The sequence below is a fragment of the Balaenoptera borealis genome (genome assembly GCF_965194805.1).
Source record: "Balaenoptera borealis genome assembly, chromosome: 8".
NCBI classification, from domain to species: domain Eukaryota; kingdom Metazoa; phylum Chordata; class Mammalia; order Artiodactyla; family Balaenopteridae; genus Balaenoptera; species Balaenoptera borealis.
Genome location: NC_138865.1, coordinates 115084730 through 115097653, shown reverse-complemented (window position 1 = coordinate 115097653; position 12924 = coordinate 115084730). Strand labels below are relative to the sequence as shown.

Sequence of the window (12924 nt, the reverse complement as noted above, 5' to 3'; positions counted from 1 at the left end):
CAGGTGTTTTCCATTCCATCCCCCTGCCCCTCTGCTGGCCTGTCCTACGTGTCCTTCCACAGTGCCTGCCTGGCCAGCACCTCACAGTCCTCCCTCCGGGCCCCCTAGTGGCCAGAGCAGGTTTCACAGGACGAGGATCCGCTGACTCCAGGTGCTTTCCCAGGAGGCCTCGGAAAGGATGGGGCTTTTTTCTCCACATCTTACAGCACCCTAGCAATAGCTGGGCCCTTCCCCATCCCTCACCCCAATGTTTAAACCTTTACCTCTCCCTGAGCGCCACAGAGAACACAGGCCACAGAGGACACGCTGTTCCCCATCATCCAGAAATGGGTTTTATTCTCAGCCAAGAGACAGCAAGACTGGTAATGGTCAGAGAACCACACAGCTGCCAGTACAGCACCCCCGTGTTCGAGGGGGGGTAGGGACGGGAGGGTGGCAGAGGGGGGCTGGCTGTCCACAGGCTGGGTACGACAGGGGGGCTCATCGGAGGTGGCACGCTTTGGAGGGGGTTGTCAGGGTGACAGCGTTCCTGTGTAGTTGGGCCACAAGACTCCTCAAGGACAGCATGGTGATTGAATCCCGACACTAGAGGTGAGGCTTGGCCATATATGTGTGTGTGTATATATATATATATGAGTATTTATAGATATTTATAGAACTGGGCAGGAGCAAGACCGCAGAGGGGCACAAGTTTCACCAACGTCACGCCTGGATGTGTCAGCTCACCACAACAGACTAAGTCACAGATGAAGGGGAAGCTCTGGGGCTGGGTAGCCACTGTCAAGTCACAGAACAGCCGTCCAGGCAGGCTTGGAAAGGGAGGTCTCCGAGGAATAGGAGGGATCTGGTTAGAGGTCGAAGGGGGGCCTGGGGCTCTCAGGTCGGGATGGACTTGCCTGACCCGATCGGCTGGCAGTTGGAGAGAAAGCAAAGAGAGAACGGGAGAGAGAAAAGGGGGAGAGAGCTGGTAAGGCAAGGGCAGCCTAGCCCGGCAGTCAGGGGAGAGGAGGGCAGGGGCAGAAGACCCAGGTGTGGGCAAGGGTTCTGGAATAGAGAAGAGAGACGAGAAAGGGAAGGTAGAAGGGCAGGAGATGGGCAGGGGCCAGAGCCTCATGGGGGTCTGGGGTAAAGGCTGCGGCAGCGCCCACCCCTCCACACACGCTGGTCTCTCACACACCACCAGGCAGTGCACCCACAGCTCCAGACACGTGCTCGGCCCCCTCTGGCTTCCCTCTTCTCTGGCCCCCTGTCTTTCAACCCACTGGCGCAGGGCCATCCCTAGCCTCAGGGAGTATGGGGCCGTGAGCCCCACGTGACAGCCACCAGGCCTCATGGAGAAAGACAGGAGAAAGAACACTGTTTGAACCAGGAGGGCAAAGCTAACAGAATGGCTGGAGGGAGCACTAGAGGCCCCTCTGGGTGGGCAGAAAGCCCACGAGTCCTCTAAAGGGACCCTGGGGAGGCAGGGAGGGCAGGCGGCCGGATGCCAGTGGCCACAGGCTTATAAGTCTAAGAGGGGAGCCTCAGCTGGTCGGGGGACCGCAGGTCGTGTAGGTGAGGCTGGGCCCTTCCTGCTGGGGAAAAGCAGAAGAGCAAGAGTCAGCGCAGGTGCAGAGTGGCAGGCAGGTTCGCTGGGCGAGTTTGGGGGCCCAGCTGGGGCGGAACTCAGAGAAGCTGGCTTGCCCAGGTCCGCAGACACTGTCATCCCCTTAGTGGAAAAGTGGAGGTCACCCCTAGGAGCAGCAGGCCCAGGTGGATGGGCCTGCGGTCTGGCTACGGTGCTCCACCTGGGGCTGAGGACGCTGCCTTCAAAACTGCACCAGCAGGAGTGACAGTACCGTGGAGGCAGGGGAGGGGGCTGTGTGACCTGCCTGGCCTGTGAACTGTGCTCTGGGCTGATGGTGGGGGGGACACTCAGGCTTTCCCAAATCATCAAATAACCACAGCCTTCACCCCCAGCTGCTGCTCGCTTGCTGGCTCGATAAAGGAGGTGGGACTTTGACTTCCTCTGCCCTATCGTGGATTCGGTTTCCAGAGCTCCCAGGCTGGGAGCTGGCTGCCCTGCCCCAGCAGCAGGGCTCAGACCGGGGAATGAGTGTGGCACCCCAGGGTGAGATGCCAAGGCCTCTGGATGCCTGAGTCCAGCCCTACACACACACCCCCGCCAAGCTCCCTGCCCCTAACACCATGAACCATGAGCTCTGCGCTCTTTCTGATGCCTCCAGAGAGCACCCAGGTTTGCCAGCTTGGGTGCGGAGCCTGTCCCAAGACCTCCCCAGGCTCAGCCATGGAGGTCTTGGGCAGTGGCACTGAGTCCCGAGGCTCGCTGAGAAGGGAGGTGAGAGAGCCAGCTGGCAGCGAGGACAGAAAGAGGAAAGAATAAGTCTGGAGCTGCAGAAGGGAGAGGGAGGGGGCCTGCCTCTGAGGTCCCAGGTTCGCCCTGCAGTGTGGAGCTGGTGCGGCAGGGGGCAGACACACCGGTTCATGCAGCAGGCGGAGGGGCCTGTACCTACCGTGGCTGACGCTCCTCAGGGGTCACTGATAGTGATTCTGAAAGACAGCACGAAATCAACGTGGCAGTTCACGTTCACGGACGGGGCAGGCCTGGGGGCGGGGGGACACGCACACGCACACGCCCGGGCGTGCACACACATGCGGTGAGGCCCCACGGCCCCGCATGCACACGCTGACACACATGCCCCCAAACAACACGCATACACCCCACCCCCCAATGCCCAGCAACCTCGCTGGCCGGCACGTGCAGCATGGATCTGGGGCATGCAGCCACTTGGCACACTGAAGCACACGCGGGGGCGGAGTCACAACACAGAAGCTCGCCCGCACACAGGAGGCATTTGCACCAGCTCCCTGCACACTCGTGCCTGGTGTGCTCAGAGGGCCACCTGCATTGCTCCAGGAGAGACAGGTCTTGCTTTCTTAGGGTCCAGCTGTCATGTCTCCACCCAAGAGCCTTCCATGGCTCCCTACTGCTCACAGCACTGAGTCCCAACAAGTCAGCCTCTTCTGTGGAGTTTGAAGGTTCTCCAACCTGCCCCACCTTACCCAGGGCAAACTTTTTTTTCTTTTTTTTGGCCGTGCTGCGCGGCACGCAGGATCTTAGCTCCCTGACTAGGGATCGAACCCATGCCCCCGGCAGTGGAAGTGCAGAATCTTAACCACTGGAACCTCCAGGGGAGCCTCCAGGGCAACGTTTTCTTATTCTTCCTCATTCTACCTGCACTCTGCTCTGGCCAGCAGCTCTCAATGCATTCCACACTAAACCTTTGCCCACTTGCTGCTCCTTACCCAAACGCCCTCCTGACTCCTCACCACCTGAGCCTTATCTCCATCAGCCCTGGGATCTCACTGAAGTCAAGCTGCCTTGAAGCTCCCCAGACTGCTCTCTCCTCTGAGGCTGTGACTTCCCATGTGTCAGCCAGACTAGAGTCAGAGCAGGTGCTAAATCTTACAGTTCTCATGTCACACCTCAGCACAGGCCTGGGCATGTCAAATACCCTTAAGAATCTGAACTCACATTGGAAGTTAGCAAATAGTTCCTATAGCCACTTTTGCAGTTAATGTGGCATCCCTATAGCCACTGTCTCCCCTGATCCCCACACCAACCTGGGAGAAAGGCAGAATGTTAAATATCATTTGGTAGAAGGGAAACTGAGGCCCTGGAAGGGAAAGTGACTCGCCTAAAGGCCCACTCCAGTCTAATGCCCCTGACCAACACCATGCTGCCTGCTTTACCCCATCTGCCTTAGCCGTTAGGTCACCAAAGAGCAAGCCCCATCTCTGCTTCACTGTAGGTTCATGGAGGTTAGACCCATGGCCCTACCCTCCAGCCATCTGGAAACATAAATGGATATTATTGGTCTGATGTGTTCTTCCTCAGAGAACATGGCCAGTGGAAACAGGGCAGACTGAGTTAAATATCAGAGTGAGCTTCCTTGAAAGAAGGTCATGGATCAAGAAGGCAAAGGCAAGGGATGAAGTAGAACCCTTTTCCCTGGAGATTTCTGGGAATGGGGCAGCCTCCACCCACTCCTGCCGCCACACACACCACGTTGGTCCAGGCCAGGTAGGGCCGGAGGCAAGGGGAAGGAAGAAAGCCATCAGGCTGTCCCATGGCTCCCAGGCCCCTTTCCCAGCTGCTCCATGTCCTACCGCATGCCTGGGTGCCATTCTTACACTCTCACATCCGTGTGCACGCCCACGCACACATCACACACCTTGCTGGTCACACAGTCACAACCCTCGGGGACAGGTCCAAAGAGTCAGGACTGGGAAGTGCGGGCACCAGGGTAGCCCCGAGTGTAAGTGAATAAAATCTACCCATCCAGAGAGAATTTGGGTTCAGATCCTCAGACCTGAGGTAGGCTCACTAGGACCTGGGAGACAGAAGTAGAGGACGGAATGGAGAACGGAGGAGAGCGGCTAGAAGGGGAAAGGAGAAGGGAGGCAACGCGTGGAAGAGAGAGAGAGTGAAAAAGGAGGGAAGCGCCATGCAAGTGCTGGAAAGAAGAGGGCAGGTGGGAAGCCCCACGGCCCCCTCCCCAGAAACGACCACCTGCGGAACTCAGCGCTCCCTGGGGGCAGGCTCCGCCAGCCCTCGGCCACACCCCCGGTGGCTCTGGCACCCACGGTCCAAGTGACCTGGACAGAGAGGGCCGGCTCTGGCGACCTGGGCCGATGCTCCGGAATCCGGCCCCACCTCCCTCCCGGCCACGCCCGCCCGGCGGTCTCTGCCGCCGCTTTCAGCCCCTACTCACCTGGGGACCCCGGGCGGGGCGCGGTTGGGGCGCGAGGGCACCTGGGGGGGAGGACCGAAGGGGTCAGGGGAAGCCCCCGGCCTGGAGGGCACGGGGGGCGCCCCCCCTAGGGCGGACCCAGCAGGCGGAGGCCCAGGAGCAGGGCCCCGCGACCCGGGCCGGGCTGGGGGCACCGCGGGGGCTCGGCGCTGCGGTGTGGGGCTGGACGTGGGTGACCTGCGGGCGACAGGGACCGAAGGACAAGGAGGGGAGAGAGATGAGCGGCTCCGCCCCACCGTGAGGCCTCGCCCCCAGCTGGGTACCGGCCACGCCCATGCGCGCAAGCCCCGCCCCTCCGCGCCTTAGGTTTTCGCCGGAGTTTAAGCCCGCCCCCAGAGGCTCCAATGTTCCAGCTCCACCCCTCCCGGCAGCCAGCTCTCCAGGCAAGCCCCGCCCCGCGATAAGCCCCGCCCATCTCTAAGGCCCGCCCCTCGCTCCAGGTGGGAGCCATCCCGGTGACGCCGGCGCGCCACTGCCCGGTCCCGGCCCTCTTCCAGCGGGCCCCGGGCTGTGGGGCTTTGGGGCCGTGGGAGCCGGCCCTGGTACCTGCGTCCAGCCGGTACGCTCTGCACCTGCAGCCAGGAGTCGTCCACGGGCGGGGGCATGGGCGTGCTGACAGTGGTCGTGTTGATGTCGCCGATGATGCTGAGCGCCTCTTTCAGTGCGTGGTACATGCGCAGCATCTCGTCGCGCCGCTGCGCCTGCTCGGCCGACTCCTCCATCAGTGTGTTCTGGTCCCCGCACGAGTACAGGTTGGCCAACAGCTCCGAGAAGATGAATTCCTTGGTCTGCGGGCGGGCAAAGAGAGGAGAGGGCTGGGACCTGACGCCTGTACCAATTTGTACCAATCCCCGCCGGGCCCTACTAACTCGGGGATGCGGTTCTGCCACTGCCTAGACTCAGAGATCTCCCTTGCTTCCCCGCCTCCCCGCTTGCCCTTTTTCTCAGATGGTCCAGAGAAGAAAAGTGAACTGTTCAAGGTCATAGATCTAGGAGAACACTCAGGGCCTATTATGCACCAGGACACCTGGTTACTCAGCTTATTTCAACCTCAGTTTCCTCATCTGTAAAATGGGGTAGTTACACCCTTTCCAAAGACTTGTATGCTCCACTGGACCAAAATAAGGAAGACGACAGTTTAAAATTTTCTGAGCCCTTGAGTAACAGGTGTGAATGTGTGCCTGGACTGGGTGAAATGTGAGTCTCTGTGTGTAGGGCATGGGTTAATGTTCTCCTTAAAAATTCCCAGATGTTACCTGGCCCAGGCTCTGGAATATTTGTGGAGAGATGCTGAGGTTTTTTATGCCGTAGGCCTGTGTCTCATTTATTCGTTATCTAAATTTATGTTGAGCACCTACTACATGCCAGGCATTGTGTTGTTATGCACTTTATATTCATTTAATCCTCAACTCTATCATTATCCATATTTTGCATATAAGAAAACAGAGGCTCAGAGAGGGTAGTTCGTTTGCTCAAAGTCACACAGGGAATTTGCGGCAAAGCCAGGATTCCAACACAGTTCTAATTCCCCTCGGGCCATGCTTTTTCACTAAGCCATGGGTGGAAGTGGTTCCGGGGGGTGTGTATCTCAAAACATGGTGTGGGAGATCTCAAAACATGGTCTGGGAGTTCTCAAAAGATGCAGATTCCTAGCCCCTCCTGGAAAGCATTTAAGCATGCTTGGAACAACTTGGTTGTGTGAATCTACAAAATAATATACGAAGCTCACATTATATTTCTATTGGATAGCTCTGGCTTGGACCCATGCCTCCCTCCCCAGACTTGGTCCCACGTGACTAGCCCGTGCCTACCCCAGGCCAACCTGGCCACCTGCCTCCCTGGTCCCACGAGAGCACCCGCCCCCCACGCGGTGGTGCACCCACATTGTTGATCATGAGGTGCATGATGGTCTTAGGCATGAGGTCCCGGACGGTCTTGTTGACGATGGCCATGTATGAGTCCACCAAGTTCCGGATGGTCTCCACCTGCCGCTCCAGCTGTGGGTCCATGGAGTGCATGAAGTTGTCTGAGCCATTCTCCTCCGTCTCACTGGCCTGCCATTGAGGACAGGGCATCAGGATGGCTGGGCCCTCAAAGCCAGGTTGCAGGCATCCCCAGGGTCCCAGCCCCTTCAAGGATGCCTGGAACGTTGAGGTATGGAGAGAAGCTATCTCTGTGTACAAAGACACCGGCTCCCCCGTAGCTCTGGGTCTCTGGGCTCTGCCCACCCCGGTGCCTCTCAGGACCCCAGACCCTCATTCAGCCTTATCTTGGCTCTGACTCTAGTACCTAGAATTTGCCTTACTTTCCCAGTCCATAAATTAGGAAAGGACATCTCCAAGGACCCTTCCTGATCCTAAAGGCCTGGCCAGATCTGTCGCCAGGCTAGAGACGCCTGGCAGAAGGTGAGAGAGGGACACACTCACTTTCTCTTTGTCCTGGGAGGCCCACACCAAAGCCATAGAGGTCACCACACCAGCATTGCCATCGTCGCCGCCGCCACCAGCGAGCACAGCCGTAGCAGACACACACAGAGAGGAAAAGAGGAGGGACTGAGTAAACCCAGGGCACTGCACGCCAACTGTAAGGCAACTCTAGACGTTGTCACAGTGAGAGAGGGTAGAAAAGTGAAGGCAGTCACAAGAAAGCATGATCATATGCAAGGGATGCCGGAAATGCCATCTGTGTCAGAGAAACGGTCGTGTAAAACTGCATTGGAGAAGGATGGGAGGAAGGGTTAACTCTGATCCCACCCCAGAGCACGTAGGAGGAGGATCCCTGCTATTTCTGAGCCCAAGAAGAGCTCGAAAATATGGCCTGGCTTGGCATCACTGTGGATGGCTCCCCCCGGAGCCCCTTATTTTAAGCAGCTTGCCCCTCCCCTACCTCCCCTGCCACTCACCCCAACACGCTCGGGGTACACGCCAGCCCTCAGGAAGGAGGCCTTCCAGCTATCCACCTCCTCCTGTGTCTCGCACGCCAGTTCCAGCTGCCGATAATCCTTGTAGACGTTCCTGCAAGATGGGACAGGTGGTGAGGGGAGATGGGGGGCAAAGCCCATTCACCTTGGTGGTTAAGGGCGAGCGTGGACTGGGGTCATCGTGCCTGTGGGCCAATCCTCGCTTTCTTATTTCCCAGCTGTGGCAAGTCCCTTCTTCTCTCCCAGCCTTAGTTTTCTCGTCTGGAAGATGGGTTAATAATAACAATTCTTGCCTTTTAGGGTCATTGAGAGGATTTAGTGAAATGAGCAGTAAAATACTCTATTAGAAAGGGACTGAGCTCTCATAAAATGGGCACCCATGACAGTGCAGCCCCTGGCTTAGATCTCAACCCCCATTGGCCCCCTCCCAGGCTTTCCCCTCTTGGCAGCTGTATTGAACCCTCATCTCTGAGTAGGAGAAAGTCCACTAGAGTCAGCCCTGGGTTGGGAGGGGAGAGGCCTAGTACTGCCAGTATCTTATGCAGGGCAGGTACTAACCAAGTGATTGCAGAAGGACAGGAAGGGAGGAAGGAGGGAGGGAGGGAGGGAGAGAGAGATGGGGAGGGAGGGAGGGAGAGAGAGACGGAGAGGGAGGGAGGAAAGGCAGGAAGGAGAAAGGAAGGGGTGGCAGGAGGGAGGCCAGGAACGAGATCTTGACATGAGTCTAGCACAGATTAGAAACTCAACAAATATTTGTCAAATGAATGACTTGCTGGGGCAGATCTCTCTCTCTTCTGGATCTGTGGGCCCGTCTTTACTCCCCAGGGCCCCGTGGGGGCAGGCAGGCACCTCTGCTCCGTGTTGAAGAGGGCAAAGATGTGCTTGCTGGACATGAAGCCCTTCTCCACGTCCCGCAGCTTCAGGTTGTCCACGGACAGCATGTATTTCTTCTCTTTCTCCTGGGGGAGAGGGAGGAGTGATGGGTGAGGTTGGTGCTGTCTCTGCTATGCCTCACTCCCTAAGGATGCTCCATGTTGCAGGGCGGGGGGACCTGGGACTGTAGACCACCAGCCCCCTTGCACTGCACGGGTGCTGTCTGATGAAAGCCTGGCCACGGAGCCCTGGGTCTGCTGGGCACCTCGGCTCCCCACGGCGTTCAAGCCCTTCCCACCACCTCCGCATCCATGCCAGAGCTCAAGAGCCTGGGGTGGCGAGGCTGAGCTTGGCTCCCACATCCCGCCCCAAGCAAGCCCTGGACGCAAGCCAGGCCATCCCCAGCCAGGGACCCCGCACTCGGCCTCTCTTGCCCCCAGCCTGGCCGATGGGGCCTGCTTTGGATAAGCCTCTGACTTCATTTCCTGACTGGAGAGACGGGGAAGGGGGGCGGCCACCAGGCCTGGCAGCTTCAAAGGGCTGGCTCAGCCCACTCCCCACAGCTGCCCATGTGTTAGCAATCAGGCACACAGCACAAGCCTGGAGATGGTGAGTCTGTGTGTGCAACGTGTGTGGTTGTATGCCTGTGCAAACATGTGCACGTCTGAGCACGTGTCCTCTCACCACTGTGCGTGTGCCCGTGTGTCCCTGTGTGTGCACGAGGTTGCCTGAGGAGGTGCCAGCCCGGCCGTGTGTGCGTGTGAGCATGTTTGTACGTGTGCACAGTTTCGTAGGTGTGGCAACTGTAAATGTCCATGTGTCTGCATGAATGTACCTGCGGGACATGCGCTGTGGGTGCACATACTTACGTGCATATGGTTTTCGTAATGGGCTGAATCTGTTTGGTTTATCTGTATCGTCTGGGAGGAGTTATGCTTATCTGTGGATGGCATGTGGGTGCCAGGCCTGTGTGCACATGTGTGTACGTCTGGTGGGGGCTGACACGTGACGGTAGGCTTCTCTGTCCTACAGACAGAGGGGAGGAGCTCAGGGATCTTCGGAGGAGGTACCCCAGGATGGGGCTCTGGGAGGAGGGGAGGGGTTTCTGCTGCCTGTACCCCACTAGCCAACCCAACACCACAGGGCCCACGCCCGGGGACGCAGTGGGGGGTGACTGTGTGGGTTTGGAGGACTCGGGGCTTGGGCATGAGCCTCGCCTCGGATCTCGGGTCGGGGGCTGGGTTTCGGAGGACCCCGCTCCCCGTCCTGGCGTCATCCTGCCCACCTCCCTCTGCCCCCCGCACCCCCCTGGCCCGTCCAGCCACATAAAGCCCTCTTTATGCCAGGCGGGTGGCCGGGAGCCCCAGAGGGCGGCTGGGGGAGGAGAGGAGGAAGTTGCACACGCGGCCAGGGAACATCTGGAAGCATTCGAGGGAGGCCCCACCGCCACCCGCCCTGCGCTCTGCTCTGGGGTTGGACACTAGGTAGGAGCAGCCTCCTTCCCGCAGGCCGGCCCGTCCCCAGGCCCCTCCTCCCCAGCCAGAGCTCCCGCTCACCCCTGCCACGTCAAAGGAGGCAGAAGGGGAGTCAGAGCAGAGAGGGGACCCCGGGCTGGCTGGGCTGGGCTGGGGACCTTGCATCTCCAGGACGTGGGGCCGAAGCTCTCACCCGACGGACAGACATTGCAGCCTGGAAGGATCAGAGGACACCTCCACTCCGTCTACCCAGTGTTTAGACTATCTGTTCAGGACTCCCAAATTGTACAGTAGTCTGCACATTGGTTAGGCTGGGCTGGGTTAGACCCTCGGCACCGCCGCTGGAGAGCTGGACCGACCCCCGCGCGCCATCCCAGAACCGGAGCCTGGAGCCGGGGCAGGGGGCTTGGGGGGCACTGGGTGGGCTGGGAGGAGGCAACAGGGGTGGGGGCGCCACCATGCTGTGGGACTGGGTGGGGCTGCTGATGGGTGGCGGAGGAAGAGTGAGAAGATGGGGGGTCAGTGAGGGCTGGGGATGTGGGTGGCCGCCTGTCTGCCCAGAGGATCACCCAAGTCCCAAAGACCAGACGGCTGGTGGCTGGGTGGAGAAGGGGGACAGATCACCCTCCGCCCAGCCCGGACCACCTCCGTGTCCCCAGCTGTTTTAGGGCAAAAAGATCCACTCACAACCCAACACACACACGCAACCTTACCTCGGCACGAACACACCTACAACTCGGAAACATACATTCCCACACTCGAATTTTAAATCACACATCCGTGTCCCAAGCACACACAAGTGCATGCACACACATGCGTGCACAGACGCACACACCCACTCACAATGGAACACCAGCCCTCCCCCATCCTTACATCCCCAATACATACAATGCACATCCTCAGACGTGCCACACGCACGCCCTCCCTCCTCAAGCCCAGTCGCCACACATACACACAGACGCTTACACACCGGGCACGGGCACACACGCCTCAGGCACACATGGTCTGCCCCCAAACACACATGCAAACCCTCATACACCGAACACGCCCCGACGCTAATACCCCAGACACTCTCCTGTCAAACTCCCACACCCCACGTCCACAAGCCTCACATACACCCTCACCTCCCAGCACTCACTGCCCAGCCCTCCCCCACCCACACATACACTCAACGCCGGGTCACACACGACTCAACTCAAATGTACACACGAAGTTCCACAGAGACCAGCCCCCCGACACACACACACACATACAAGGATGGGGGCCCCGCTCAGATATACTCCCTCCTCCCCGCCAGTGTAGCCCGTCGCTGGCCCCCAGCCCCAGGTCACACTGTCCCCTGGCCCTGTGCAAGGAACCTCAACACAGGAGCCCAAGGAGTGGTGGGGCATGGGCACGTCTAGGGAGGCTGCCCGGGCGGTAGAGCAGGAAGCGGTCCCCACACCCGTGCCCCGCACCGCCCCACACTCCACCCCTTCGAGGGGCCCCATGCTCTGGGAGAGGCCAGGGTTGGGGTAATGAGGTCCAGATGGCTTGGCGCCCCCGCCGGTGACGACAGAGGGCCCCGCCCAAAGTGAGGAGGGGGGCCCTGCTTGGGGAGACTTGGAGGGGGCAGGGATCAAGGAGGGGGGCTTGGAGAGCGAAATCAGAGGCCACCGCCCCAGGCTCTGCTCCCCCATGGAGAGCACCTTCGCCTTCAACAGACCCCTCAGGAAGAAGGGGGTCCCTCCCCCCGACTCTTTGGCCAGCTGGAGTTCATTACCACAAGCCCCCTCCCCCCCAGCCCTCCCTGCTCTCTCTGGTCACCTCTGGAATCCAGATGTGGAAGCCAAAGAGACTTGTTCTTAAAGGAGACCAGCGGTAGGGAAGGGGGGTGGCTGGGCTTCTCTGTGCCCAGTGGGCAGGGAGGGGCTTGGGGTGGTGCCTCCGTGGGGTCCCATCGCTCCTCGCCCCTCTAGCTGGAGGCACCCTGGGCATCCCCCTCGGCCTGCTGGGGGCTGGGGGGCTGGGGTGCAGGGGTTAACAGCGTGTCTGGCAGCTGGACTCGTGTGTGTCATGGGCCTGTGGAGGCCACGGAGTAGGAGGCACGCCCTGGAGCAAGAAAACAGGAAGGCTGCGGGGCTGGTGGGGTCAGGGAGGGACGCCCAGCACCCCTGCCCACCCCAGGGCGCTCAGCCCCGAGCTCCCCATCCTGCCAGCCAGCCTGGATAAGCCCCCAGGATTGCCTGCCTCTGGTCCTGACCTCCCCCCTCCACCCCGAGGTCTTTGATGGGATTCTTAAATACCCCTTTTGGGTGGTTCAGTCCACTCCAAGCCTGTGGTAGGGTCTCAGCCTGCCTCTGGCCACCAGCCAAACCCCTTGACGACCAGTGGCCCTTTACTTACCTCGTCATCCTTGTACCAGGACAGATTCTCGGCGGTCAGCACAAACCAATACTCCTTGGAGCCCCCCTTCATGATACCGATGTTGTTGATGGTCAGCCAGCCCTTCCGGATGACCTGGAGGGTTGGGGGGGGGGGCAGGAAGTCAGTGGACAGAGGCCAGGATTCCCCATGGAAGATGGGGTAGGCAAAGAGAGACCCTCAAAAGCTCACCCCTCCCCCAGCTCTTCAAGGCCTGGCTGGTCAGAGAGGGTGGGGGCCAGACCTGCCCTGGTTTGAACCACAAGTGAACAGAGGGGAAGACAGAGGAAGGCAGAGGTCAGCTCAGGATAAAGAGCCTTCTGACAGAGCCATCTGAGTAGGGGACTGGTGGCCTTGGTAGGGGACAAGCTCCCCACTGCTAAAAAGTGTGCAAGCAGAGTTTAGGTGGCTGATTGGGCAAGATAACTCTGAGTATCTT

The 12924-nt window shown here is 59.5% G+C and overlaps 1 protein-coding gene across 19 annotated transcripts in view; it reads right to left on the bottom strand.

Annotated features, from left to right (window-relative positions):
* Window positions 1–303: 303 nt before the first annotated feature.
* Window positions 304–12924, bottom strand: part of DNM1 (dynamin 1) — a 45472-nt gene continuing 32851 nt past the window's right edge. For 3 of the 19 annotated variants that reach the window (XM_082402536.1, XM_082402530.1, XM_082402540.1), the window contains 8 exons: window positions 12468–12581; window positions 8584–8693; window positions 7717–7828; window positions 7241–7252; window positions 6698–6868; window positions 5361–5602; window positions 4776–4991; window positions 304–1574 (listed from right to left, as the gene is read on the bottom strand). In XM_082402536.1, coding sequence (XP_082258662.1) covers window positions 1502–1574; window positions 4776–4991; window positions 5361–5602; window positions 6698–6868; window positions 7241–7252; window positions 7717–7828; window positions 8584–8693; window positions 12468–12581 — 1050 coding nt within the window. In that variant the 3' untranslated portion in view covers window positions 304–1501. Of the gene's footprint in view, window positions 1575–2513; window positions 2551–4771; window positions 4992–5360; window positions 5603–6697; window positions 6869–7240; window positions 7253–7716; window positions 7829–8583; window positions 8694–12467; window positions 12582–12924 lie in introns of all 19 variants that reach the window. The other 16 variants (XM_082402532.1, XM_082402531.1, XM_082402538.1 and 13 more) reach the window with 12 other exon arrangements.